Raw genomic sequence first — 27,811 nt, 5'->3', positions numbered from 1 at the left:
TTTAACATAATCCTCAAGCGATCGGTGTGGGCGAGCCTTTAACGCTCCACTCGAGGAGAGACTGGCGTGTATACACTGGGTTAGTAACAAAATAGATCAATATTAGCTCGTGGTTTGCGTGTGACGACGCATCGAGCCGCATGTGAACTCATTTCCGTCGGGCTATCGCTAGCCGTGGGGTATTTTTGAAGAATATGTGTGTTGCCCGACTTGTCAGTTTACGTCCGCGTACTCGCGAACCCTTCGAATCCGCGAACGGGCTCGCCGGTCCGCACATACTCTCGGCGACGCCAACGATTCTGAGACTCGTCGGTCGTTGACGGGAATCCTCAAACTCGAAGAAAGCATTTGACAAACTTCAAATTTCTCCGTTCGTACTCATCTCCGTACGCTTGAATTCCGGCAAAGTTTCGCCGAGCTTAATTTTACCGCTAACTTTACACTTATTTTCAAACTCTCTCTCTCTCTCTCTCTCTCTCTCTCTCTCTCTCTCTCTCTCTCTCTCTCTCTCTCTCTCTCTCTCCTCAATTTGGCGGACTCCAAAATGCATGAATGTTCGAATTTGCGAATCTTTGAAGCCACGGCCATGTCAAAATGTCAACTTTTAGTGGACCGGGGTGGTTTCTACAGGAGCCATTAACAAACTCGAAAACTCTACGCGACATGATGGTTACATATATACGCAGTTTAAAACGTTCCGTACTTTTGTTAAAAATTTTTGTGTGTAGAAAGTTTTATGTTAAATTTTTTACACATTCGTGTGTTAATTTAACACATCATTGTTGCGTTACTTAGACTTTCTTGTGTTAAATTAGGGTCAACTATTTTCAAGTGTTAAAATAACACAATTTACATGTAAATGCATGAATTCTTGCTCTGACATATTTTATATGTCAAAGTCAACACCTAAAATGTGTCAATTTCCTCATTATAACAGTTATCATGTGTTATATTATATAAAGATTGGATCGTTGACACATAGATTATGTCAATCTAGCATTTTCACTTCATCAACTCATAGATCGTTACTCTTTCCCAAATGTTGAAGCAACATTCATTGTATGTCAATTTAACACAAACTGCGATCTTTCTGACGGCACTCGAATGTTAAATTTTTTACACATTATGCGCGTTACTTTTTAACATACTTGCAGTATGTTAAATTAACACGAAAATGAGAGTGGATGATCGCAGACACATGAAATATGTTAAATTTAACACATCACCTCTTACAGTGTATATATAAATTTTCCGCGAGAGCAATTGCAAATTTTACAGGAGAAATGCCGGTCTTCTCTGAAGGTTGACACATCCGACTTTCCACCGAGCGCGATACTTTGGTCAGACAGCCGAGCCACCGCAAGGTCTCCCGCGAGAGAGATCTTTCTCCGACGAAAGTTCGCTCTCACGTGAGAGATCACGGCTGATCTCTTCTCACAACGCACGACACGTGGAGCGCTCGCGGCTATCGCGCCCTTCGCAGCACACAATCGATACGCATACGCGATATAATAGCAGGCACAGCGCACTCGCGGAAGGGAGGAGGAGGAGGAGGAGGAGGAGGAAAAGGAGGAGGACGAAAGGGTGCGGTGCACACGTTAATCCCTTTTCCCTCCCTCAGCCGCGCGCGTTGCTCGAGCTGTGCTCGGTGTTTGCCGTTAATTGGCAAGCGGCCGCGGCGAATCGGCGGCGGCGGCGGCGGCGTTTCGCGCCAAAGAGCGGCCTGAATGCGCTTTTCTCGCGGTGCCGCGACGCGGATCCATCCAGAGAGGACAGGCGTCGCCGAGAGCTCGCCGCTTCGCTGACACTGACCTTGCCCACTCGGCCGGAATCCGTTCGGATTATTCACGAGATTACTCGTGGCGAGCGCGAATTATCGGACGTGCCGCGCAGCGCCGAGATAACGTCGCCGACGACAGAATGCGGGAATAACAAGGTGCAACTCGGCGCAATCCGAAAAGCACCGGCCTTGGGAACAAGGTCGCGCTCGCGCACGTCGATCTTCGGCATCGGAAAAGAGCTCGCCTACCGCGCGCCCCTTCCCCTTCGCTACGACTCTTTTGCCTGTCGCGACGACACTTTGTCGCGCGAGTACGATTGGCGAACGTATGTGACGTAGGTTTGTTCATTGAGTAAGTAGCATACGTGGCCGATCAAAATCGCCGACCGCCGCAGATTTACTCCTCACTGCTGCACGTGGCGTTGCTTTTAGCACGGTGTCGTTCGATTTATGTCGCGTCGCTCGGAATAAACAACGTCACCTCTTAGACGTTCTATTTTTCTCCGACTTCGACCTACGTGTTCTTACCCTTTTTCAGAATGTCAGGATGAGCTCTGTCCCCCCCCCCTCTCTCTCTCTCTCTCTATCTCTGTCCCTCTGTCGTGACCCGATCGCGATGTGTTACACGAGCGTCGTACACAGATTAAAAGTTACTTTCACGCGTCAATTCGTCGCAACGGTGTTACCCCCCCCCTCTCTCTCTCTCTCTCTCTCCAAGTTATTAACACTCGCGGCGCGGTATTTCGAGCTGCTCGGGCTATATCCGAGCGAACTCGCACTTTTTGACTTAATTTAGTGAAGTAAGAGAAGAGAATTAAAAAAATTTTATAAATAACGGCGGGATCTCGGAGATGCGTGTTTTAAAAATCAATCGCCCCAATCACGCGAAATCACGAGACGAGAGAGGAAAAGAGAGAAAATCAGACGCATGTGAGATGTTTGTATACTCGTGTCTAGTAAAAAGCACCGCGGTCGATCTAATCGAGTGTCCCAGGTATATCCGGGAACAACGCTCTCCGTTTATCGTCGCACTCGGCACCGCAGCGAGCGATAAAAAGTCATTCAGCGAACGAGGCGAACTGACTTTGCTACTCGACGTCGCGTGAAAATCACGTCGACGTGAAAGACCGATTTCTCTTGCGTTATTGTCATTTCGAAAATAAAGGAAACAGAGCAAAAAGAGATACCAAAGGGGAGGAGAAGCCGATAAAACGCCGCTGTAGATAGCAGAATTGAGAAAGAAAAAGAGAGAGAGAGAGAGAGAGAGAGAGGGGGGGGGGCGGAAGGAAGGGAGGGGAGCGGAGTGAGCGCGGAAAGAAAAGCCGAGGTCAAAAGAAAATGCACACTTAAGAATAGAACTCGATGCTTTTTCGAGAGGAATGACTACGAGAAGAGGTGATCTGCACTCACACTTCGCAGCGGTCGAAGCAGCCGCTTACGACGAAGGCTGTTTTCTCGAGGTCCTCATCGTCGTCGTTTAATTTCCAAAAGCAATTCCGTCAAATTCCAATCTTGAGAGTGTGCGCGCGGCAAACGAGCGTCCGTTACAAAATCGAGAGGGTAAAAACAACAGTCCGGCTGTGTGTGTGTGTGTGTGTGTGTGTGTGTGAGATAAATATGGTCGCGGTTGGAAACTTGAAAGCAACTTCGGATCGATATATCGTCGTCGTACCGTCGAAAATACCAAAAAAGCGGCCAGAAATGCGGACTTTTGTCAGTAGAACGACGTCGGGGTAGGAGGGAGAAGGGGAGGGAGGGGAGAGAGAGAGAGAGAGAGAGAGAGAGAGAGAGAGAGAGAGAGAGAGAGAGAGAGAGAGAGAGAGAGAGAGACCGCCAATTGTGATCGGAAAACACGTCGTCGCCGTTAGCGACGACGACAACCACAACGACAATGAAGAAGACGACGACGACGACGACGACGACGACGACGACGACGACGACGACGACGACGACGACGACGACGACGACGACGACGACGACGACGACGACGACGACGACGACGACGACGACGACGACGACGACGGCGACGGCGACGGCGACGGCGACGACGTCAGGTCGATTCGAGCCAATCGCCGTCGCGAGCAGCGGTTGCCGGTGCAGGAGCAGCGGCAATGTAAATCGATAATTGCATATGCATTAAACTGCACCGTGCGCAGCGCGCACACAAGTGCCGTAGAGGCTCACTTGCTTATCGCCATCGTCCGCAGGGCGGAAAAACGCGAACTAATCGGAAGCTCGTTGACCCATCCGAGTCGTTCCCGTTCTTCCAAGGTATCCTCGATAATATCGCGCTGCGCGCGATACGCCTTATCGAGAGGAGAGATTTCCACCGCGGGCCTCGTCTTTGGTGAGATCGCGAGGAGAACGCGAATGGTGCTCCCTCCGTAGCGCGATCGATCTCGCGAGAATGCGTTCCACCGCGAATCGCGATGGATTCGAGAATGCGAATCAAGCGCGGCAGCCTGCGCTGTAAATGCGCGCGTCGTCGCGGTAACAGGACGATAATCCGCGGCAGATGAAGGTACAAGCGCGACTCGAGAACGTGGCGATCGGATATTGTATCGGTTGATTAATGCGCACGCATATTCCACGTGCAAGCGGCGTTTGCGCGAGAAGCGACGCTGATCCTCGTCGTGCTCGTCCTGCGGCCTGCGACGTTTCCGCGCTGTCGCGCGCAATTTACGAATTCTCGTAGCAAAAGCGTAGCCGCGCGAGATGCGCCGACGCTGCGGAATCGGCAGAATTTCCCAGCGCACGCCTGAAGTGACGTTAGGAGCTACATATATGTGAAAACTGGTAAATATATAGAAAAAGGGTACACCTCACCGATTTTTTTTTTCATTTTGAAATATGTTATAAAGGATGAAATTCTGAGTGACTTTTCCTAATACAATCATATGGGGGTCGTCGCTTATAGTTTCTGAGATATTTGACTTCAAAGATTTATAACTGTACATTGAAGTATATTTGAAGTAGAGGTAAATATATAGAAAGGGGTACACCTAACCGGTCTTTTTCACTTTGAAATATGTTATAAAGGTATATGTTATGAAATTCTGAGTGACTTTCTGATACAACTATATAGGGGGTCGCTTACAGTTTCCGAGATATTTGATTTTAAAGTTTTGGAATTTTGATTATCCTGGAATTAAATTGCAGATATCATAAGCTGACGTTATTTACAGTACAATCCAAACAGTTAATTCAAACATAGTGTACACATAGAAATATAGAAAACAGTACATGTAAGCGGAAGAGGGGCTCCGTCCCTCCCCAAAAAAATTCTAACCTAACCTAACTTATTGCATCTTTATATATTGTTGGGCGATGTTGAAAACATCTCCTTAAAAGCCACAACACCTGATTATATGCAGATTTTATAGTAAGTCAAGTTGAGCCAGGTGATAGATCTTGAGAGAACTTTTTTCAACAATGTACTGTTTCCTATATTTAAAGTGAATGAAAACTGCTTGTCTACTTCAAATATACTTCAACGTACAACTATAAAACTTTAAGTCAAATATCTCAGAAGCTATAAGCGACTCCCGTATAATTGTATTAGGAAAAGTCACTCAGAATCTCATCCTTTATAACATATTTCAAAATGAAAAAGAAATCGCTGAGGTGTACCTTTTTCTATATCTATATATTTACCTCAAAACCCACTGACGGTTTAAAACGCATGAGGTTTAAAGCACAGAGGATCCATGGAGGATCCTTCCTATTCTCCCTACAATTCCTTCATATTTTCTTTCAGACGAGGGAATCTTACGCACGCCCGTATTAGACTATAGATTGAAAATTACAAGTGGACCAACTTAAATAACCAAGATTTAGATCACCCGATTTATCCGATTGCAATCTTCAATCGAAACAGTATCATACGGGCGTTAAAATACCTTTAAATTAATACGGTACTGAGACTCCCACAGCGTTTGCTCAATGCGCATGCCCGGAAAATTCTCCCGATCTCGCAGCACCGACCGGCGCTCTCGCGGTCGAAAGAGCTACTCGCCGAACTTTCTCCGATAGTTCCGCTAGGAAACTGGCGCACGAATTGGCGGCGTATAAAATCTACTTGAAATCGCCGCTCAAGTGGAGAGCCACAGGTGGGCATTGTGTGCATGCGTGTACATTGGCGGCGGCATTGTGTGTACACGCAGCCCCACTCGAGCCTTTGAGGGCTTTCGTGGCGCGAACGAAGATCGAGAGAAAAAGGGAGGGTTCGCTGCTTCTCCTCGTTCCTCCGGCCGACAAAACTGCAATTAGTAACCGTGCACTTTTCGTTTCTCCTCTTTTTCTCCCCTTCTGTTGCTTTACCGTCGAGCGACGTCGGACGACGGCTGCGACACACAAGCCGGGGAAGAGTCATCGGAGATCTTACCACGAGAGGAGCTCACGCGTTAACGGCGCCTTGCACACTGAACGGGAATCCACCGTAATGTGATGTCACACGAGTATCACGCGCAAGAGAATTATGCAAAGAGAAATATCACGAATGTCACCTTTCGTCGCAAGAAGCACAATTTCAGCATAACTGAACTAATCACAATTAAAAATATCTGCGAGGTAATTATGATAACGAGAAAGCGGCGTGGTATATTTTTCAATCAAAGCGCTTTTCACAGCCACGTTCCTCGCGGTTATTACCTTCGCGACCATTTACCAGTACTGTTATTACATAATTGCGACGAAAGGGGGAGGGGGCAGGGTTAGTCCTGTTGGAATTGTGAAAAAAGTCACGTCGCGTCGCTTCTTCCTCTGGCGCAGTCGTCGCATTCAGCGCAACGCGTCGAGAGTACACGTGATCATCTTCCGAGGCACGCAGAGCCGCTCGGTATTAACCCCTTTGAGGCACAGTGCACTGAGAGGAAAGTATATGACATTTGGAACTATAACGATATAGTAACTAAATTATAGTCCGAAATATCATATTCATAGTAAGTATTGCCGTAATATCGGTAATAATTACGATATAGGCACAGTATAACCAACCATATATTTTTACTAAGAATTATAGTAAGTTAAACTAAAATTATTATATAGTATGGATACAAATATAAAATGGTAGGTAAAGTAACTCTTTTATATAGTCAATATTACCAGAATACTTGCTAAATGATGACAGATGTAATTATTAAATGAATATTAAATCTCACTGTATTTGTGAATGAGAAATTAGCATATGCGTGGTAAAAGTAACTAAACGATTATTTAAGACAATCATTGATATATATATTTGTGTTTTTTCTATTATATTTTGCAGGTTCCGCCAACTATAAAAATATGGTTGACGCCAAAATGAACTATAAGATATAGTGAGATTATAGTTGATTCAACTATATTTTTCTATCAGTGTGGTAAGTATACTTACCATCTATTTATTCTCACATTTTCATGAAATATTTCATATTTGACGGATTCTTGTCGGGTTTTTTGCGTTTTTAGCTTCTTATATAAAATATAGGAACATACGTGAAAGGTTGAAAAGTATTTTGCATAAGTTGTCCATTTATCCATAAATTTCCACTTGTCCATAAATAAACAAAGTGTGAAAAATACACATTTCTACAGAAAAAAATCATTTTCCACAAACTATGAGTGAATTCTTTTTTGCTCAAAATCAAGATTTGGGGGTTTTCTGGGTCGCTGATTACGAATCTGAGGTCCACATTCTAAAATTCATTTTCCAAGATGGCGGATTCCAGATGACAGATCATAGAATGTACATAAAATTAGTTGTAACATAAAGTTGTACTCTGGTCAGTTTTTGAACTCGCTGATTACGAATCTGAGATTCAAATTCTAAAATTTATTTTCCAAGATGGCGGATCATAAAATTTTTATATGATTAGCTGAAATTGTACTTTGGTTAGCTTTCAAGGTCGCTGATCACGAATCACCGACATCACCGAAATTATCCCGATTTTTCATATTTGTAGCCGCCATCTTGAATTTTGAAAATCTGATAACGGATTCGTAATCAGCGACTCTAAAAACCCCACAATACCCATTGCCACCGAAATTATCGCGATTTTTCATTTTTGCGTCCGTCATCTTGAATTTCGAAAATCGCTGATAACGGATTCGTCATCAGCGACCCCAGAAACCCCCCCCTCGTATATAAATTTTCATGCGATTCGGATTTTCTGAAAAATACATGCCTCAAAGGGTCAATCGACAATCGTCTCGCGTGGAATTGTGAAAAACACGGAGGAGACCGATTCGACGACTACCATTGGGGGCGGGGGGAGGGGGAAGGAAGAGAGGGTCGCGTGACGCAACTCGTCCCGACGTTAACGCCCGCGGAATCAGCTGCAAATCCTAAACGTCCGCGACGTGCGTCCCGAGCCGGTAAGACGAGCAGCGAGAGGAGAACACCGATGCGTTCCGCCGGCGAGGACAATGGCCGAGCGTCGCACAATGCTGAATATCCGAGAGCACGAGCGCTGCAATGTCGCCCGTCCGACGTTATCCGGCGCGACATCGCGCGCGAAACGCGGCCGAAATGACTACGGGATGCACACCGACGTCGGATTCCAGCTACCTTCCGGAAAGACAACGTCCGCTGTGGAACGCGCGAGAGCGCGTCGTCGGAGACGCGACGGATGCTGCGGCGGATGAAGCTCATTTTACCCAGCGCACCTAGCGTGATGACACTCGGCTCACGCGGCACGTGCAATTAAAGTAAATATTTCATACGTCCGTTACGCATGAGAGCTACCCGGCCGAGCAGCTGGCCGCTAAAATTCACACGCGCGATATCAGCCGGACGGCGAAATGGCGAAAAGGCGATCTCGCTTTTCGAGTTACGCGATCGCGCTCCGAGTCTCTCGCAGCGATTTCTCTCGTGATCTCTTCCGCGATTTGCCGGCCCACCCTGTATACGCGCGGTCTGGGCCGCTATTCACCGGTTGATGAGGCGCTCTCCTCTGGAGAGGTGCCGTACGATAAGGACCGTTTTCTCTGGCAAGTCGCGTGAGTTAGCAGTTACCTAACGCGGCCGTGTCGCGTAGAGGCCACTACGCCACGCACACACACACACACACACACACATCGGACATATGCCGTCTGCCATTCACTCGCGCGTCTCTCTCCTTTACGCGCTTCCGACTTCCATTCAGACGGGACTTACGCGCGCGGATCCCGTCGAAAAAAAGGTGGCGCGTAGGTGGCGACGGAAAAATCTGTGACGCGCACGCGTGTCCGAGATATTTTCTCTCTTTTTTTTTCTCTCCTTCTTTCTCCACCATCGAGACTAGCGCTCACGCTGTGCGTTCGTGTGTGTGTGTGTGTGTGTGTGTCTGAGAACTCACAATCCGCGGGATACTGATGAGATAACTCGAACGTGTCCTCCACTGAATACATATTCCAACAATCTCAAAATACCTTCGAGATGTAAAACGCGACACGACGCTCGTTCTCATTTCCCTCCGATTATCGCTCTCCCTCTCTCGTCTCGCTATCGTGTTGCTTCTCCTGACGGACAGAGAGCATCGCGTGCTCTTGGCAGACCGATGAGTCCCAACGGCAAGAGCAATCGTTCTTTTCCACGACGCGGAGTACACCGCACACGTGTATGAATGTCCACGTGGGAATACGGCTTCCAGCGCTGCCCGGGGGTTACCCGGGGGCGCGCCATAAATATCCGCCGGTGTCCCGAGCAAATTGGGCAAAGGCCGAAGGATACGTACCGGAGTCACTCGCGTGACTCGCGGTCTCGAGATTGCGCGTAAACCACGAGAAGGAACGCGTGCGCTTCTTCGAGGGAGCCGGCCGGCCGGAAAAAGAAGCGCGCGCGCACAGAAGACGAGAGAAGCCTTTGCGTTTACGCACGTGCACGCAGACGACGTGGCCGTCGTCGCCGGGCCGGGCGGCACGTACGCGGACGCAGTGCACGACAGACTTGGAAGACAGTGCGTCACCCGGCTTGGAATAGCGGCTGATGTCAAGCTCCGTGCACTTACACTCGCGGCCACCTCTACGCACGCACGCACGCACGCACGCACGCACGCACGCACGCACGTCACGTGTGTTTCTCCGCGCGAAAGCCGCCAGTCGAAACGGAGGCGGCAGATTTACGGCCACCCCGATGGTGTTGCAAGCGACAGCGCTCTCTTTCTCTCTCACACGCGCGCGCACGGATTATTCACGGCGCGATAACTCTGTTGTCATACTTGGCAATGCGTGCAATTTCGCAGAATCGTAAAAAAAAATGAATGTATAAAAACGAGAAAGAAAAAGAAAAAAATGAAAGTTAAAATTGTCTGATCGAAAGTGGATCGAGAAGTCGGAGCGATGTTTCCTTTCTCTTCTTTAACTCATTAATGCCCGCTGGGACAGAAATTTCGCGTTGATTTCAATGTTATGAATTTTTTATAAAAATGCTCGAAAATTTTAATTCAAAGTACATTACTAAGAGTTTTCGAGGTCGCTCTTTCCGAATCCGCCGCGAGAATCATAAAAAAATGAGTGTTTGTATTGATTTATAACGGTTTTTTTCCAAAAAATGCGATATTTTCTCGTCAATTTTTTTTTAAATCATGAATTTCATCTTGATAAAAATGTTGAATATTACCGAAAAGTACTCCAACCGTGTCCTCAAGACTTGTACTTAAAATATATGTGGTTCTTAATTTTTTTGCAATTTAGTAATTTCAATATGGCGACCATATGTATTGCCATATGTATACCATAGATATTGCCGGATTCTTGGGAATTCGGTCGAATAACTCGTTATGAGTGCATTTTTATGAAAAATTATCCAAAATAAAAGTTGTCCTGTTGATCGAGTTCTTTCACGTGGTTCATTTTTTTATGATTCTCGCAGCGGATTCGCGGAAAGAGTGACCTCGAAAACTCTTAGCATTTTTATAAAAATTCATAACATTGAAATCAACGTGAAATTTCTGTCCCAGCGGCATTAATGGGTTAAAGGGATTGGAGGGTCAAGATTACTGAAAAATCGTGCTTGTTTTTGATACGAATTTTGTGACGAACTGAATAAATGTGCAAGAATGAAAATTTTACATATATTTATATAACATATGAAGAGTAGAAAAATTTTGTTTTTAAACAAATACTCATATAAATATACGTCTACTTAAATTTTAAACGCGTTTTTATTGAAATTTTATTACTCAACTTTTTGTAGTGATTTCTCCGAAACTGAGTTTCGTATCGATTTGAGATTTTAAAGCAATATTTGTTCATGTGGCTCTCAGGTGAACCATGGACAACTCCGTCAAAATATTTCATTTCGATATTAATTTTTTATTGTAAAAGAACTGAAAAATTTGAATTTTTTCCTAATAATAGCTGCCATTTTGTTAATTTTGTTCGATTGTTTTTTCTAGTGCTTCACCGGATAATAAGCTTCCTCAAGATTTCTAGCTGAAATTCGCTCTGATCGGACCACCGAGAGCCGAGATATTACTGCAAAAACGATAACTTGGAAAAAAAAAGGAGAGTATATTTCAGCTATATATATCGTATATTTATACGAATATTTGTTAATAAACAAGATTTTTCTACTCTTCATATGTTGTATAACTATACCTAAAATTTTCATTCTTGCACATTTATTCAGTTCGTCACAAAATACATATCAAAAACAAGCATAATTTTTCAGCAATCTGACCCCCCAGTCCCCTTAAGGGGGGAATTACGTGCGGAATAGGCAGTTTTCAATACGCTATTTTAATGAATTTTTTCCTACCGAAACGGTAGGATCAATGGACTTGAAATTTTCACAGTGTATTCATCAATGTTCAAAGTACAAGAGCAACTTGTTACTGTTTATATGGAAAGTAGACACAAAACTTTAAACGCGTTTATGTGGAAACTCCATTTTCTTAAACTGTTGACACGATTACGCAAAAAACTACTGAACGGAATAACTTGAAATTTTTTACACAATATACAGTAAACATGTAGTCTTCGTGCCCCTACCTTGAACACAGTTATATTTTATTTTATTCATTTTTTTTAAACATAATTACAAGTTGAAAAGTTTCATTTTCGATACTTCCTTTATGTGCAGTCATTATTTTTCCAAACTCGGCTGTACTGCCTTCATTTTGGTACGGGTTATAATGAAAACTGTATATTTAAAAATCTTTCTCACATTTTGGTTTCAGAGCAATGAGAGGTCCGGAATTATGTCGACAGCAAACATAAAGCTCGCAAACGGATGACTGTATTTTTATCTATAATTACAAATTGGATCGGTTCTTGCGATTCAATAAAATGTATTTCATGCTTTGAACGTTAATGAATACACTGTGAAAATTTCAAGTCTATTGATCCTGCCATTTCTGTTAAAAAAATTCGTAAAAATGACTTTGAAAACGGCCCGCTCCGCGTGCAATTCCCTCTTTAACGCATCGGAGAAAGCGCGATATAAACGTTTCAATAGCGAGAGATAAAGGCGCGATGAGCGCAGAGACGATATACACGTGCATGATTATTTTCATCCTGCATTTATCAATCTCGCGAGAAAACAGACAAAGGGTCGCGAGGCGAGCCGAGAAACCGGTTGGCTGAGCGCGAGTGGAGGCGATATTAATTCAGCACGTTAATATCGACACCTCGCGTTCTGCCGGGTGAATCTGCTTCTGATTCCAATCGACGGATCTGGGAATTTCCGTCAGGGTGTCCGAGCCCCTTTCGGGGGACCGCCGGCGCGCGAGAAATCATCTCGGCGATCAAATACTCGCGAGGAGCTCGCGAGAAAGTGAGAATCACGCTCGGCACGGCGCGTAACGGCCGCGAGCGAGGCGCACGTTCGACCTTTGCACCGGAGACACGCGTCGGTCACGCTCGTGCGTGTGCGACAGGTTAAACCGCATTTCGTATGCAGCATGCAAATTGTCGTGCGCCGCAAAATTTCCACGCTAACGCCGATGCCAAGCGCGACTTCGCTTAACGATTCCCAAGCTCGCCGTCGCCGTGTCGCGTCTCTCCTGCGTCGCACACGCGCTTCTTCCACGATCATATCCCACGGCTGCTATTTCATCAGCGGATTACGCGAGAAACGCTGGAACGTTACCGTGTCACCGCGGTAACACCATTTACGTTTATCCGCGTCGTCGTCGTCGTCGTCGTTCCGATCGAATTAATCGATTCTTCCTCGTTCTTCCTCACCAGCGTGCCGCGCTGGAATGACCTCAGAGGAATACTCCAGGATTCCGTGATTGTGAAATCGCATACACCTGATACACAGCCTCGTGTCACACTTGCACATGGGTGGCGGCGATCGGGATGCGTGTGCATACGCAGTCGCGCGATCAGATTGCATGTATCGATTTCAGGGTGATTAATTGATCAGTATCTATCTCTTCATCGACCGGCACGTGCCGCGTTCGTAAAATCCGCGTGGCCGAGAGGACACGATTATTTTACATTTCGAGGGAGCTGAGTTTCCAGCGAATCACCCCCCACTAAACGCGATCTCCGATTATTCCTTGAGGTGTTTTCGTCGTAATTTACGACGAAGACTCCGTCGTCGTGCAAAACGGCCCGCCAATTTCTCTCAATAAATGAAGGAGTGACGAAGGACGAGCGACTCGCGAATTTCGTCGAGCGTCGAGAAGTTCGAGAACGAAGTCCGGCGTGTCTTTTGTCCAGGGGCAGGGGGAGGGGGGAGGTCTTTTTATCGGCTACTCGGCGTTTGCTCTCGTAGCTAATTACGAATTACGGTAGCAACGACTCCGCTGCTTTCACGCGACAGCGTGAGTCTTTCCCCCCACCCCTCTTTCGCGTTCTCGTTCTCGCTCGCTTCGACAATTTTATTTCCGTACGCGGTTTCCGTGTATTTTACGACGTGAGTCACGCACGCAGCAGCGCTCCCCGTCACGGACACGTCATTCGCGCGAGTTTCTGCGGATAACGCCCATTCTCCCATGCGAGAGATCGCTCGCGGTCTGAGAGCGTTAGATGTGATTATCGGACTTTGTCGGGAAAAATGCACCGCGAGAAGGTCGCGCCGAGAAGAATGACCGCGTCGCCGTTGGAACGTGAACACGCGAGAGAGGCATCCGTAGAATGCTCTAATTGCGAGCAATTAAAAAACGAACGACCTCTTAAAGGGTAACATCTGAGTGAACGCCTGAAAACACAGAGTGAGTTTGGGAATTTTTTGTAGTTAAGTAACATAGGTGGAAAATTGGCTTGAAGGCCTCTAACGTGCATTACCCTTAAACTACACAAAAGAACAATTTTTGTTATTATTTTGCCTCAAGATGGCGGCGCTGAAGCTCTCCAAGTAAAATCACATTTTTTTTCATGGATCCCTTTTTCATGGATGGCTTGCAGCAGAAATATCGCACACTTTCAAAAAGGACAAAAAGGCAAAATTTTTGTCAATCTACATTAGATTTGCTAGAGAAGTACACACGTATATGTTAAAATATTGATTTTTGTAGAAATGGTGAACATTAGGAAAAAAGTTTCAGTTTTATCCAAGGAAAGTTCAGTGAAAAAATATTTATAATAACAAAAGTTTTAAACCGATCGTAAAAATCATGCGTACTTCTCTAGAGAATTTAGTTTAGCAGCTACTGTAAAAATTTCGAGTGGATCGGATGAAATTTGTTGAAGTTCTGCCGCAAGCCAATTCGAAAAACGTGCTTTTACTTGGAGAGCTTCAGCGCCGCCATCTTAATGAGGCAGAATAATAACAAAAAATTGCTTTGTGTAGTTTAAGGTATGCACGTTAGAGGCCTTCAAACTAATTCTCCATCTATGTTGTTATTTACTATAACTACAAGAAATTTCCAAACTTACTCTGTGTTTTCAAGCGTTCACTCAGGATGTTACCCCTTAACAAACTTAAAATGAACGCCTTTGGATTGTGCGGCGATGCATTCTCTCTCAATCGCGCTGAGAGACATCTTTCTCAACTTTAAATGATATGTATGAAGTCAGTCGGAAGATTCAGCCCGATTGAATTCTCCCTAATGGGTGAAAAGCGCTTCTTGGTTTTCTTGTTTCTTCTTCTGAATACAAGGGTAGTGAATCTCACGGCAGATCGGATACGGGCAATATCCAACGTAAAATTCGAGAGAGAAAGAGAGAGAGAGAGAGAGAGAGAGAGAGAGAGAGAATCGACGGAGATCGAAATCGACACTGTCGCGAAATCGGACACTGTCGATTCTCGGATTATTGGGCGAGGTACATAAATCGCCGCGCACACCGGATTATACTGCGGCCTCTAATTTACATCGTGACCGATGCGTCATCCCCTAAGCACTCGATCCTCTAATCCGTTTGTCCGGAGATACTAATTAACGGAGGATGGCGGGTTACAATAGGATGCTTATGCGAGTAACGATCCGCGCAATCGTTGCAATCTTGACACACCAAATGCACTCTTTCCCGGAAGAAAGCCCAGTCTGAATTAAAATTATTGTTTGCACGTACAATGTCTCGACACATTAACAATTAACATGGCCGATGATAAAGTGTTAATTGTCTGCGCACAATCACCGCTCGCAAGCCGCTCGGGTCTCGTTAAATCGAATATAAATGCGACACCTAATGTCAACCTGACCTAACAAAATTTCATTTTCCATCGTGGCTTAATGAAATACGCAAATATTCCTTCTGCAGCGGAAGTTTCGCGTTAAACGGATCTCCGGGGAAATTCGCTTCGAGAGGGATGTCCTCTGCTTATTTACCCTTTCCGAAAATGCAATCTTCATTTTCCTCTTTAGTTTCGTTTTCTTTTTTCAGGAATATATACTTAATAGTCTGTGACTGAATTTAATCCCGAGAGAAAAGGGGAGAGGGAAATTCCTCCTCTTGCTTCATCCTCCTGGAAATGCAGCCGATAGGGAACGTCGGACACGAAGCGGCAGCTAATTACCTCGGGAAACTCACTTAGACGAATGCCGGGCGTTGTCGGTGCACTAAAAGCGTTTCTCAAAAGCGACCCGAGGGACCCTTCTCGCAGCCACTTTTGCAGCGCGACCACCCCTAGAGGGCTCGCCGATGCGACCTGCCGGAAGGGGTTGCGCAGGTTACCCAACCGGGACTGTGAATAGGGGGGTGATTCACAAGGGCGTGTTTGCGCGTTTTCTTCACGCGTCGCTTGAAAGATGAAGGACCACCCGGAAATCGCAGAGTCGAAATTTTGGTTCTACATTAATCCTGCGCAAGTTCCGCCGAGAGAACTCGAAGGATCAACGAAGGGGATGTGTATCCACGAGGACCTAGTTGCATTTCGTCTTTAATTTCTCAGTTTGCGGCAACACTGACATTGTTGTGTACAGCAACGCTTCGCTGCGCATAAAGTACGCGAGATAAGCTAATCTGATAATGGACGAATAAAGTAACACTTCACGCAGCATCGAAGTAAAACAATATCCTTTGCAGCGTTTACAGCTCGAGATTATGCATTGATCCTCCATGTTTGACGGAGATTCGCGAGGTTAATAAAAACCCAAAATTTCGATTCGCGAGCACGTGTGCGAAAGACGTGACGAAAGTGCGTGACGTATTTAACGTTGTAAATTCGTAAATTACTTCACAATTTCACGAACCATCGAGGTTACTAATACCAACTCCTGCGCGTGCCTCTTGCACCTCTCGCAGATCGCACGCATCAAAGCAGATCCGCGTTTCTACCGCTGTGGTAGGGCTTCGTGTTGCTTCGTTTCTGCATGACCGAGATAATGAAATCTTCTCCCCCCCCCCACCTCCAGGTATCGAGCACGAAGCGCTTCCAAAAGAGAGATAGTTACGACCGGCCTAGTCGAGAACCCCGCCTTCCCTGAGCATTTAATCCGCCGATATCGACCCGGAATCGATAGTTCGGCGGGCCGTAACGAAAATGTCGATTTAATAGATTGCCCTCTTCTCTCTCTCTCTCTCTCTCTCTTGGCCGGCTCTCATTCTCTCTATTTCGCTCCATCAACCACAGACACATTACGTAAGCGGTTACGTGCCGATTGATGCCTCTCCTTAATCGCGCGAGCAGCTATTACGCAATCGCCGTTATCGCGCCCTTGCGTGAATCCGCGGGTCATTCAACGACTTTTCTTTCCTGCGTAATCAGCCGCGGAGAATTAATTCTTTCCATTATTTTTCTCGTCGTGTAGAGACGACGAGACGCGAGCTTCGCGTGGGCGACAACACAACGCAGCGACCTCGTCACGATCGGAAGACTTCCTTCAAATACGTCGCAACGTCGCCCTCGTTGCGCAATCGGCGCGTTAGACGAACGCGCGGATTTCCGCAAAAGCAACGCGGAAAACTTGCGCGCATGAAACTGATTTCGACGTCGGGAACGGCTCATCGTCGTCGTCCGCGTCGTAGTCTCGACCGGCGGGAAGAGACACGCGCTAATGACAGAGAGTTCGTTCTTGAAGCACGGGACTAATTGATGCGCGATAATTAACGCCACTCCCGCGCGTTCGGAGTGACGCGCGCGCGCCAACGAAATCCGAAACTGCGACGGTGAATTGGATCGCGCGCGGTCGCGACGAGCGAATTCCTCGGTGAAATCGCCGAACGGCTTGTCGATTTCCGGCTCGATGGAGTAAACCGGTCGTTCGTTAATTAACGAATCTGCTCGCATACGGCTGCGATTGCTCGCGATTACACGGCCACGAAGTGGCAGGCTTCGTGGCCGAAAGAGAGTGCCTTCCCGATCCGCCATTTTCCGCGATTATTGCGAATCGTTGGGGCATCGACGATCCTCCGACATGCAGGGAGTTTCAAAAGTCTGACGCGAATCCTCTCAATCGGTGAACGATCAGACGTCGTAAGCCGCGAGAGAAGGATCTTCCGAATTCCGGGAGGTTCTCCCGCAAACGCGATCGGTTGTTTTGCGCGTCTCTCTTTCTTTTTCCTCCCTTTTTCTTCACTGGCACGGAGGGATCGTGGTAAAAACGCGTCTGTGTTATCGGCGAGTGAGAAGCGAAGGGGAGCTGCATTTAGGATGACTGAATACGCGGGCCGTGCGACGACGTGTGCGCCGAATGAATGCGACTTTCTTGAATGGGGCCCGGCGCGCGATTCCGATCACGGATGCCGCTTTCCGAGCAGGAAATGAGCTCGCGTCAAGTCGAATTCCACCCGCAGAAACGGAATAATCATTACGGCCGGCAGCGCAGAAACGCGATTTTCAGATCCATTAACGCGCTGCCAAGCATCGACCGTTTCCACGCGGGAGCACGGGAGAAAGAGAGACAGAGAGCAATTTGATTGCCTCCTTCTGCCTCGATATCGAAATCAATCATTTCCGCGATACTGCGACGGTAACTGCGAGCGGCACCTTGCGTAATTGTAAACGAAACAAAAAGGAAAGAAAAAAAGAAAAGAAAAGACATCAGCACTCGCTCGGGAAGAACGTGTTTGCGATTGTTAGAGCGTCAGTCGCGACTCGCCTCGAGGGCGAGTCACGCCATTTTCGAGGGTACGAGAAGAACCAACCCCCCGCGCTCGGAGCGAGAGGTGCACGAGGCGAATCGAGACGAGTAAATCACATCCGTTAAAAGGAGGTCTCGTGCCGGAGATAGAAAACACCGCGATCGCGCACGCTGCTGGACCGAGAAGCACATCCACCGGACTACTCCTTTCACCCCCTTTCCCTGCCTAACCGCCGTACCCGCGAATCGATAAAATCGCGGCCGAGACTTCGCGCTCGGCGCTCTCGACGAAATTATACAAAGCATTCCCGCGACTGTGACCGCTTCCCGGCACCGTCGCGACCTCCGGTTATTCATCGGCGGTGACCGATAAACGCGAGTCACGCTCGCTCTCACATGCGAAGAATACGCGCAAATGTTGCATCAGCGATCTCCCGCGAGGATTGCGATTTTATTAATAACCGAGGAAAAATTTAGGTCAGCGATGGGCGAGGATCAGTGATTGAGCAGCCGTAAAAAAAAAAAAAAAAAAAAAAAACGAGAGAGAGAGAGAGATATTGAAACGTTCGCCACGATAGATTTAATTACACTCGCGGCGCAAACTCGCGCCGTGAACGGGTATTTTATCGTGAAGCGACGCGTACGCGCTTCCGGATTGCGATTTCGAATTGACAGCGCATCGACAGGCGAGATACGCGTGACACGCGCGGCAATTTCGGCGACGCCGTATACTCATACGGAATTAAAGCACTTACGTGTGCGCGCACGAGCGCATTTGTACGGGCCAACGCAGCTTTTCAATTGAGGATGCGTTTGCAGACAGGTCCCTCATACGATGCCTTAACATTGTGACGAGTAATACAGCTCTTAAGGGGGCAATTATATGCGGAGCAGGCCGTTTTCAAGGCTATTTGTACGAATTTTTTTCAACAGAAACGGTGGGATCAATGGACTTGAAATTTTGATTTTCTTTTAGTTTTTTTTTGTTTTTAATTTTCACTAATGTTCAAAGTATAAGAGAAATTTGTTACTGTTTATGTGGAAAATACACACAAAACTTTAACTTACGCGTTTATGTGGAAACAGCATCTTCTTATACTGTCGACACGATTACGCAGAAACTACTGAATCGAATAACTTGAAATTTTTACACAATATGCGATAGACATGTAGTTTTCGCCCCTACCTCAAACACAGTTATATTTTATCTTATTCATCATTTTTAAACATGATTACAAATTGAAAAAAGTTTCATTTTCGATACTTTTTTTTATGTACAGTCATTATTTTTCCAAACTTGGCGTCACTGCCTTCATTTCGGTACAGGCTATAATGGCAACCGTATATTTTAAAAATTTTTCTCATTCTTTGCTTTCAAAGTAGTGAAAGGCTCAGGATTATATGTCGACAGCAAACATAGAAGTCGCAAACGGATGATTGCATTCTTACCTATAATTACAAATAAATTGGATCGGTTCTTGTGATTCAATAAAATTTATTTTATACTTTGAACACATTAATGAATGCACTGTGAAAACTTCGCCCATTGATCTTACCGTTTCTGCTAAAAATATTCGTAAAAATAGCCCTGAAAACGGCCTTCCGCATGTAATTCCCCCTTTAATATTAAACTGTTATGATTGAATTACCGCGATTACAAAAAACACGACGACCACGGTAATTGCCGTGAGCGTTTCCGGAAAATATCGCAGAAAGCGCGTGCATGGATACGCGTGCGCTTGCATGGAGTGCGACGTTGAATCGTGTTAAATAATTAAATAGTTGTATATCCGACACACCGATAGAAAAATATAGTTGAATTAACTATAATCTCACTATATTTTATAGTTCATTTTGGCGTCAACCATATTTTTATAGTCCAGAATAAACACAAATATATAGTCAATGATTGTCTTAAACAAGTTACTTTTACCATATATATAGTAATTTCTCATTCACAAATATAGTGAGATTTAATATTCACATAGTTACATCTATCATCATTTAGCAAATATTCTGGTAATATTGACTATATAAAAGAGTTACTTTACCTACCATTTTATATTTGTATCCATACAATAATTTTAGTTTAACTTACTATTAATTCTTAGTAAAAATATTATATAGTTGGTTATACTATGCCTATATCGTAATTATTACCGATATTACGGTGACACTTACTATAAATATGATATTTCGGACTATAATTTAGTTACTATATCATTATAGTTCCAAATATCATATACTTTTCTCTCGGTGCAGATACACTCAAACGCAGTCATCAATATTTTACGTACCGATTGGTATAATATGCGAATATGACCGGGGAGCGCGGCCCGAAGTGAACTTGTTCGTTTGCGACCCCTTGAAGTCATTTTCGAGAATAACCTGCGCGTGCGGAATTTTCCGTCGAAATGTCCGAGAGTATTTTCAGAAGTTTTCTGGAGATATAATTTTGCGCGAGAGCCCAAGTTTCCGGATTTTACGCGATATTTCCCTCCAGCCGCGAATTCACGCTCCGACCTCCGAGTTGCGTCTCTCTACACGAGCGCCTTCCTGACGCGAACCATCATGTTTCCGGGAATACGTTGATAAACGGGTCTCACCTGTATCTCGCAGCTGGTCGCGTCTGCTCTAACCAGATTGCACCGCAATCGATACATCAATCCCAATTAACCTGGCGTCTCGCTCTCCGCAAATCAGACGAGACCGCTCGTACACTGTCGCGCCGAATTCGCGAAGCGACGGCGTCTGTCTCTCCTTCACGATCCGGCCGACCTCGTCGCTCCTTTTTCTTTTCTCTCGCTGCTCCGTCGCGCGCGAGATGGAAATACACACGTACGTACGATGCGAGACCATTTTTCACTTTGACCGTCGGCTCTATTACGCAGACAAGAAACGATGGCCGGACATGCGTCTCTCCGTGAACGCGACGCGATGAAACGTACGGAGCGCGTCGAGCGAATAAGAAAGAGAAAAAGAAACTTCGAGATTCAGGAGCGCGTTTCTTTCGCCCGAGCCTGCGTCAGTCTTCCCTCGGTGCAAATTTAATCGGACACGCACCGTCTCTTTCTCTTTCTCTCCGTAACATCGCAATTTTCGACATCAAACCTCCCGCTGATCAAGCGTAAAATCGCAGTTTTCATCTTCAATCGCTCGTAATTTGTGAGGACTACCGGTAACATCGCGACGACGCTGCCGACTTTCGATGGAAAATGCAGTTCTGAATATTTTTCTTTCCGACACCCTGTACGCGAGTAACCTCTCTCTCTCTCTCTCTCTCTCTCTTTCGCACGTATAGGTAGGTAGGTAGATAGGTTACGACCGGTCAGGTAAAATCGACCGACGGATGAATGGCGACAAGCCGCGAGTGATCGCGGGAATGAGGAATGCGGCGGCCTCCAGGACGTAGAAGAGGCCTTCGCACGTTACGCAAATACGCGGAGATCTACGCGCAACGGGGGCCAGCTGGGGCTGAGCAGGAGAGGAGGAGAAGGAGGGGGGGGGCGGGGAGAGAAGAGGATGAAGAGGAGGGTGTCGACCTTGGCGAAAAGAGCAAACCTCGTCGTATGTTCGATGACCTACAGGCAAGGTAGGCGTGGACATTGCGGACAGGTAATCTGATAACATCGTTCATTACACATCCAGATCGCAAATTCGCAAAGCCGCACGAGGGTGAGGGGGTGGGGGGAATCTCGTTCGTCGAAGCGATATTGAACCGACGGAGTAGCGTATATCAGAAGCTATGAAAAGTTAATCGAGAGAAAAGTTAAGGCTCGCTCTCCGTGGCTGCCGCTATCGTTCTCTGTTGTTGTACAAAAATCGATAAAGTGGCGTGTATCGATACGTACAGAAACGTCAGCTATAAAAATCAGAACGTATCAGAACGTAGAGCTGATACACCCGAGTCGTAAATTTGTGCAAGGTGATAACCTTGTCGTTGGATGGTGTCGATTCAACGGCAACATATAAAATTTATAAACATGTAAAAATCAGTATACAAATATATACATGTGTGTGAGAATATGTGTATAAAAAGCCATATACAAATATAAAAATATATAAAATATATAAAATGTTCAATATCAACGGATTAAACGGATCATCTCGTGTGTGTTCAGAAGTTATTCCCATTGCGAAAAATGTTATCAAATCGTTGCAGGTTGAAAATGGAAAAATAATTTTCCAAGGCCATCAACACGTTCATATTATAGCGGCGGTCTACGTACGTGGCTAGCGGTGGTTAGGCTAGAGAGAATTTCGATGTCACAAAAGGAGCCATCTATTGACGAGCGTTCAAACAACATTTTTTTCCCCCGGAAAGAAGATAATTCTTCCACCGATACATAATCAAAATGTCTACGATAACACAATGTATAGTCTCCTCACTCTATCTTCCACGATGTTCACGAGAGAATCGTGCGATCCCAAATGAATATTATCTCTCTCTCTCACACACACACACACACACACACACACACACACACACACACACACACACACACACACATATGCACACACATGAGCGGATCGCGTTAATCATTATATCGAGTCGCCTATAAACATTGTACTTGCGACACACACATATACCCAGATCGCTCGTCTCGGGGACGAAACGGGGACAGATAAATGAACCAAACTGTCGTTTGGTTCATTTATCCATCAGTTTATATGTCGCTAAGATGCAGCACGAAATCAAAGGTGGGCAACCTTTCAAGCAACGCCCGCCACTAAATAACATTATTACTTAACTCTCACGATTCTTACGAATGGAACGCCAAGTCTACCGTCGCGAAATACGCTCGCGCAGTATATTGATCTCGCGCCGGCGAACGTCTCGATATAATTACAAATTTTCCGAGTACGCGTCCACTCGATGTGTAATTAACGCGGTTACCGCCTAGCTTTCGCGAAAATGTCGAAACTGTTTTCGTAATCATGTCGAAGAACGAGCACAATGTCACAAATAGTAACTCTCGCAGCGAGCATAAATAAAGGTTAAAAAATTGGACTGAAGAGAGAGAGAGAGAGAGAGAGAGAGAGAGAGAGAGAGAGAGTGAGTGAGTGAGTGAGTGAGAGAGTGAGTGAGTGAGTGAGTGAGTGAGTGAGTATGCGCGCGCGCGCATGTGTGTATATATGTGTGTGTGTGTGTGTGTATATATATGTGTATGTAAGAAACAGAGAGAGGGAGAGAGACAGAGACAGAAAAAGCGATCGATGCGAATCGTCGTCGTCGGACAAGCGAGCGAACGAACGAAGCACCTATCACATTCTCCCCCTCATACCGATCGTCACCTTTCAAGTATTCCAGTTATCATCCGACTGATAAGCAGCGAGTTACGAGATATCCTTTTTCCCGATGATAGCCCGACAACGTGCGAGGAATTTGGTCGCCGGTCACGAAAGTAACATGGCGGCTACGAAAGACGACGGGCACTCCTCTATATTTCTATCTCTGTCTCTCTCTCTCTCTCTCACCCGCGCGCGTCTCGTGCGTCATCGGTGCGGCAAGCGGCTGCCTTCAGACCGTCGATCGCGCGATGTCGTGGTCAAGAGAAAGAGAAGGAAGAAAGGAAGGAAAGGATGGAAGGAAAGGAAGAAAGAAAGAAAGAAAGAAAGAAAGAAAGAAAGAAAGAAAGAAAGAAAGAAAGGAAGGAAGGAAGGAAGGAAGGAAGGAAGGAAGGAAGGAAGGAAGGAAGGAAGGAAGGAATCAATGAACGAATAAATCGCGCACGTATAATCCTCGCCGACGGCGTATCGTCACGACGACGATACTTCCAACGTGTCCTCCCGCAAAAAATTTCACTCAATCTCATCGAGACGATATCGCGGCTCGACAAAGCGAAGGATTCGCGTGGCGTAATTACCACCGGCGAAATCCCAACGAGTCGCCGATGTCGTCGTCGGAGCTGCATGGCTACGGGGTTCACACGGGCCGCGTTACGAAGCATGTCGTCGCAATTTGCTACGGCCGCGTCGCACGACAGCGACGACGGCGACGAGATGGTCGACATACGAGCATATGTGTCGGTTACGAGGCAGAAGGGACTCACCTTCGGAGTGCTGTAAGCGGCCTGAGAAATCGAGCTTTCGGCGTGTTCAACAGCTACCGTTCACTACGCTCTCGCTGAGTGCACTGCCGCGACCAACGGAAACCGCCATCTTGCCGGGCGCGCGCACGCCCGCTTCCGTCGCGCCGCGGCGCGCCCGTTCAAATCGCCCGATCATTGCATCCGGTATGACACACAGGTTAATAATGTTTATTAGCGATGAAATAGTTGCGGTTAAAGTAAATTGTATTTTATTTCAAGGTAAAAAGAATTATTCTCCCGTTGCATTTCTATTGATCATGAAACCTCATTTGCGTTCGAGTGTTCGTATTTATTGGCATAATTTGTAATGAAATAAGAGACCTTGTTTTGCAAGATTGATATGACTGTTATATTAAAATCACAGTTTGTGAAATTTTATCTAGTTTTCCAGATAGAGTAACTAGACGTTTGACCCGCCATTGAGTTATATTACTTGAGGAATCGTCACTTTCTTCGTTGAGGAAAGTGGCGACTCGTAGCGAAGACTTTGGAACTCAACATCTCAATGGCCGCGTTCAGTAGAACAAAGTGATCAGAGAGCGCTTAGTGATTATTGTATGTGATTGGAGCATTCTTTTAGATTCTTCATAGACCCAGAAGTATTTACCAATCAGGAGCGAGATTCAATGGAAAATCTAGTAATGTTGTTCAACTGTTGAGTCTGCTGAATGCAGCCAATGTCCATAATCGAAATTATTTTCAGACGCAAATTAAACTACAATTGATATAAATGTTATTGATACTACATTGATGAATATTGATAAAAACAAATATTTTCTCTATTTCACAGAATGAAAAACATTGTATTTTATTATTGAATTATTGACTGAAAATGATGAAACGTTGAATTTATGGTAGAGTGTAAAGTGTTCATAAAATTTAATTATATCAAATTATTAATATGTATATAATATACAACTATTAACATAAAAATTTATTTAATTTTGAAACATCGAATAAATCGATGATGATAAATTGTTTTTCTAAAAACAAAAAGTCGAATATCGATTTATCAATCGATTGTTTTCTATCGAACGTTAAAACTAGGACGTCCGTTCAGTGACGTTGAAGATCTCGCTAGGTACCTACTACGGTCAATATTGAGAGAGAAAGAGAGAGAGAGAGAGAGAGAGAAAGAGGTAGCACGTGTGTTACCACTTGGACTGTGATAATTTCTAGTGTCGGCATTTAACTGTGAAATATAAACTTTCAGACAAATAATTTGGATATATTTTCCCGATTTGTGAAGGAATTCAATTTCAAAAATGCCGAAATCAAAGAGAGACAAGAAAAGTAATTTCACCAAATTTTATAGTACACTGTTAAACGTATCATAAAACAAGTAGCTTAATTATTATGTTAACCTCTATGAATCTCATGTAGTTTATAGTAGTACATTATAGCTCTTCTTAACTTAAAAGTTCCACTAAAATCTATATGTAATCTTAACCTTTAGTTTTTTTGTTCTTTTCTTAGCAGCTTAGATAACAAAATGTTCCATTTTTTTATGTTTTTTTTATGTTACCAATGTTAAATGTGCTTTACTAAATAACTACCTTGTGTGCACAAGTGTGGTCTTGTATATTTAATAATTCAACAATTAATTTTGTTGTAGACTAATTTAAGTATCTTCATTATTATTATATAAGATTGTTGCTTTTGATATCTCTGTAATAATATTACAAGATGATATGCACCATTATAAAAATATATTAGACATTTATAATAATAATAAAATACTTTTTTACAGTATCACTTACTAATACCAGTAAAAAAGGTTTAGTTTTGAAGCAACGTATTATAGAAGATGTTAAGAAATGTGTGGAGGAATATAATCGTATATTCCTAATTTCTATTCAAAATACACGCAATACTAAGCTACTTAGCCTACGCGCTGAATGGAAAGACAGTAGACTTGTCTTTGGTAAGATCAGAATAATTGCATTAGGTCTGGGAATATCACCAGAAACTGAAGTTGCAGATGATATCCATAAATTAGCTAATGCAATGAGGAATTATACAATGAGAGGTCAATGTGGTCTATTGTTTACCAATAGATCAAAGAAACAGGTATGTGGTATAATAAACAGGTATTATGATCAAAGAAACATGAGTTAAAGATTAGCGCATATATATATTGTTAATAATGTACAAACAGGTAATAGAATGGGCGAATGGATATGAAGAATTGGAATATGCACGTGCTGGATTTGTAGCACCTTATTCAATAGAATTACCTGAGGGTCCTCTGCCACAATTCCAACACAGTATGGAACCACAATTGAGGCAGTTGGGTATGCCTACTGCATTGCAAAAGGGAATTATTACTTTAATCAAACCATACAAAGTCTGTCAGGAGAGTGACGTACTGACATCGGAACAAACACAAATTTTGGTATTTATTTGATTTCTCGCACATATTGAAGTCTTTAACATTGAAATTTGCAAAATATTAAATTTAATCAATTTTGCAGAAATTATTAGACAAACCACTAGCAACTTTTAAGTTGCTACTTCTGGGACTATATACCAAGAAACATGGTTTTAAAAAACTTGCGGTATCTCAAGACACAAAAGAAAATGATGAAGAAATGGATATGGAGAAAAATAACGATACATGAAATTATCATTATGTAAATATAGTTTTAGGAAGAAAAATATAAGGATATATATATATATACATATGTGTGTGTATATATTTTTATATAATAAATATACTACATTGCAGCTTTTAGAATTTATTTTTTTCAAATTTTTATTATGGATATAATAGAAATGCTATACGCATATATAGTAAATAGTGTATAAATCAATGATGAGTCGAACGATTCAAAAGGCTCTGAAATTCATTTAATCAAGATTCAGAATTATTTTGAAGAGAAGTATCTCGTACCTAAAAACAGAATTTATATTCATATTTTTATTTATATAAAAGAGAATTTATTTTAGTAATTCTCTGTAAATACATTTTCTTATTGGATACCGGATACAAGGCGCGTCTAATAGCGTTTTCAATTAACTTGGATTTGAGAAAAGTTCGAATTGACTATTATCGATGATTCCAAAATTCTATCCATTATGAAAAATTGATAAATTTTTAATTCATTTTTTAGAAGCCAATTATTTTCATCTATCTTCAAATTTTATTAAATTTTATCCTTATTTTATATCGTGACAATCGAAAATCGCGTTATTCGTTAACTCAAAAATCGATATTCGATTCTGATTTTCACGATTTTTGTGACGTGTTTGTATACTTTTTCCGCTCTTTCGCAATCTAACAAAAGCATCTAACAAATGCGATGAACGTTTGCCCAACAATATCACGATGTTTCGTCAGCAAAGTCCATAACGAAGTCAACAAAAGAAGTCCGAGTCGAATTTTCTCTCGCTAATGCTCCCGAATTTTCGCGAATCACGAAAAAGCTCCTCTTTGTCTTGCAAATGCAAAATTTGTGTAAGAATGCGTAAGCAGTTTTTCGTCAACCATGAGGAGAGTGCGAAGGCTCGTTGCATCATACCTCGCATGCTCGAAAGTTGCACTTCGTCCTGGCTACGAGATCCGT

General features: G+C 44.3%; 2 protein-coding genes across 2 annotated transcripts in view; one reads left to right on the top strand and one right to left on the bottom strand.

Moving 5' to 3' along the window:
- Nucleotides 1-24,314, bottom strand: part of 14-3-3zeta (tyrosine 3-monooxygenase/tryptophan 5-monooxygenase activation protein zeta) — a 65,942-nt gene extending 41,628 nt beyond the window's left edge. Inside the window, exon 1 of the mRNA XM_011139979.3 lies at nt 24,207-24,314. The gene's annotated coding sequence lies outside the window, so the exon portion shown is untranslated. The remainder of the gene's footprint in view (nt 1-24,206) is intronic.
- A 25-nt stretch (nt 24,315-24,339) lies between these two features.
- Nucleotides 24,340-26,907, top strand: RpLP0-like (ribosomal protein LP0-like). Its single transcript, XM_011139978.3, has 5 exons — nt 24,340-24,389; nt 25,459-25,538; nt 25,996-26,315; nt 26,404-26,640; nt 26,720-26,907. Exons 2-5 carry the CDS (start codon nt 25,511-25,513, stop codon nt 26,864-26,866), a joined length of 732 nt encoding a protein of 243 aa, XP_011138280.1. The 5' UTR covers nt 24,340-24,389; nt 25,459-25,510; the 3' UTR covers nt 26,867-26,907.
- The last annotated feature ends 904 nt before the right edge of the window (nt 26,908-27,811 follow it).

The sequence above is a fragment of the Harpegnathos saltator genome, unplaced genomic scaffold (genome assembly GCF_003227715.2).
Source record: "Harpegnathos saltator strain DR-91 unplaced genomic scaffold, Hsal_v8.6 scaffold169, whole genome shotgun sequence".
Taxonomy (NCBI): domain Eukaryota; kingdom Metazoa; phylum Arthropoda; class Insecta; order Hymenoptera; family Formicidae; genus Harpegnathos; species Harpegnathos saltator.
This window is presented reverse-complemented; position numbering and strand designations above follow the sequence as displayed.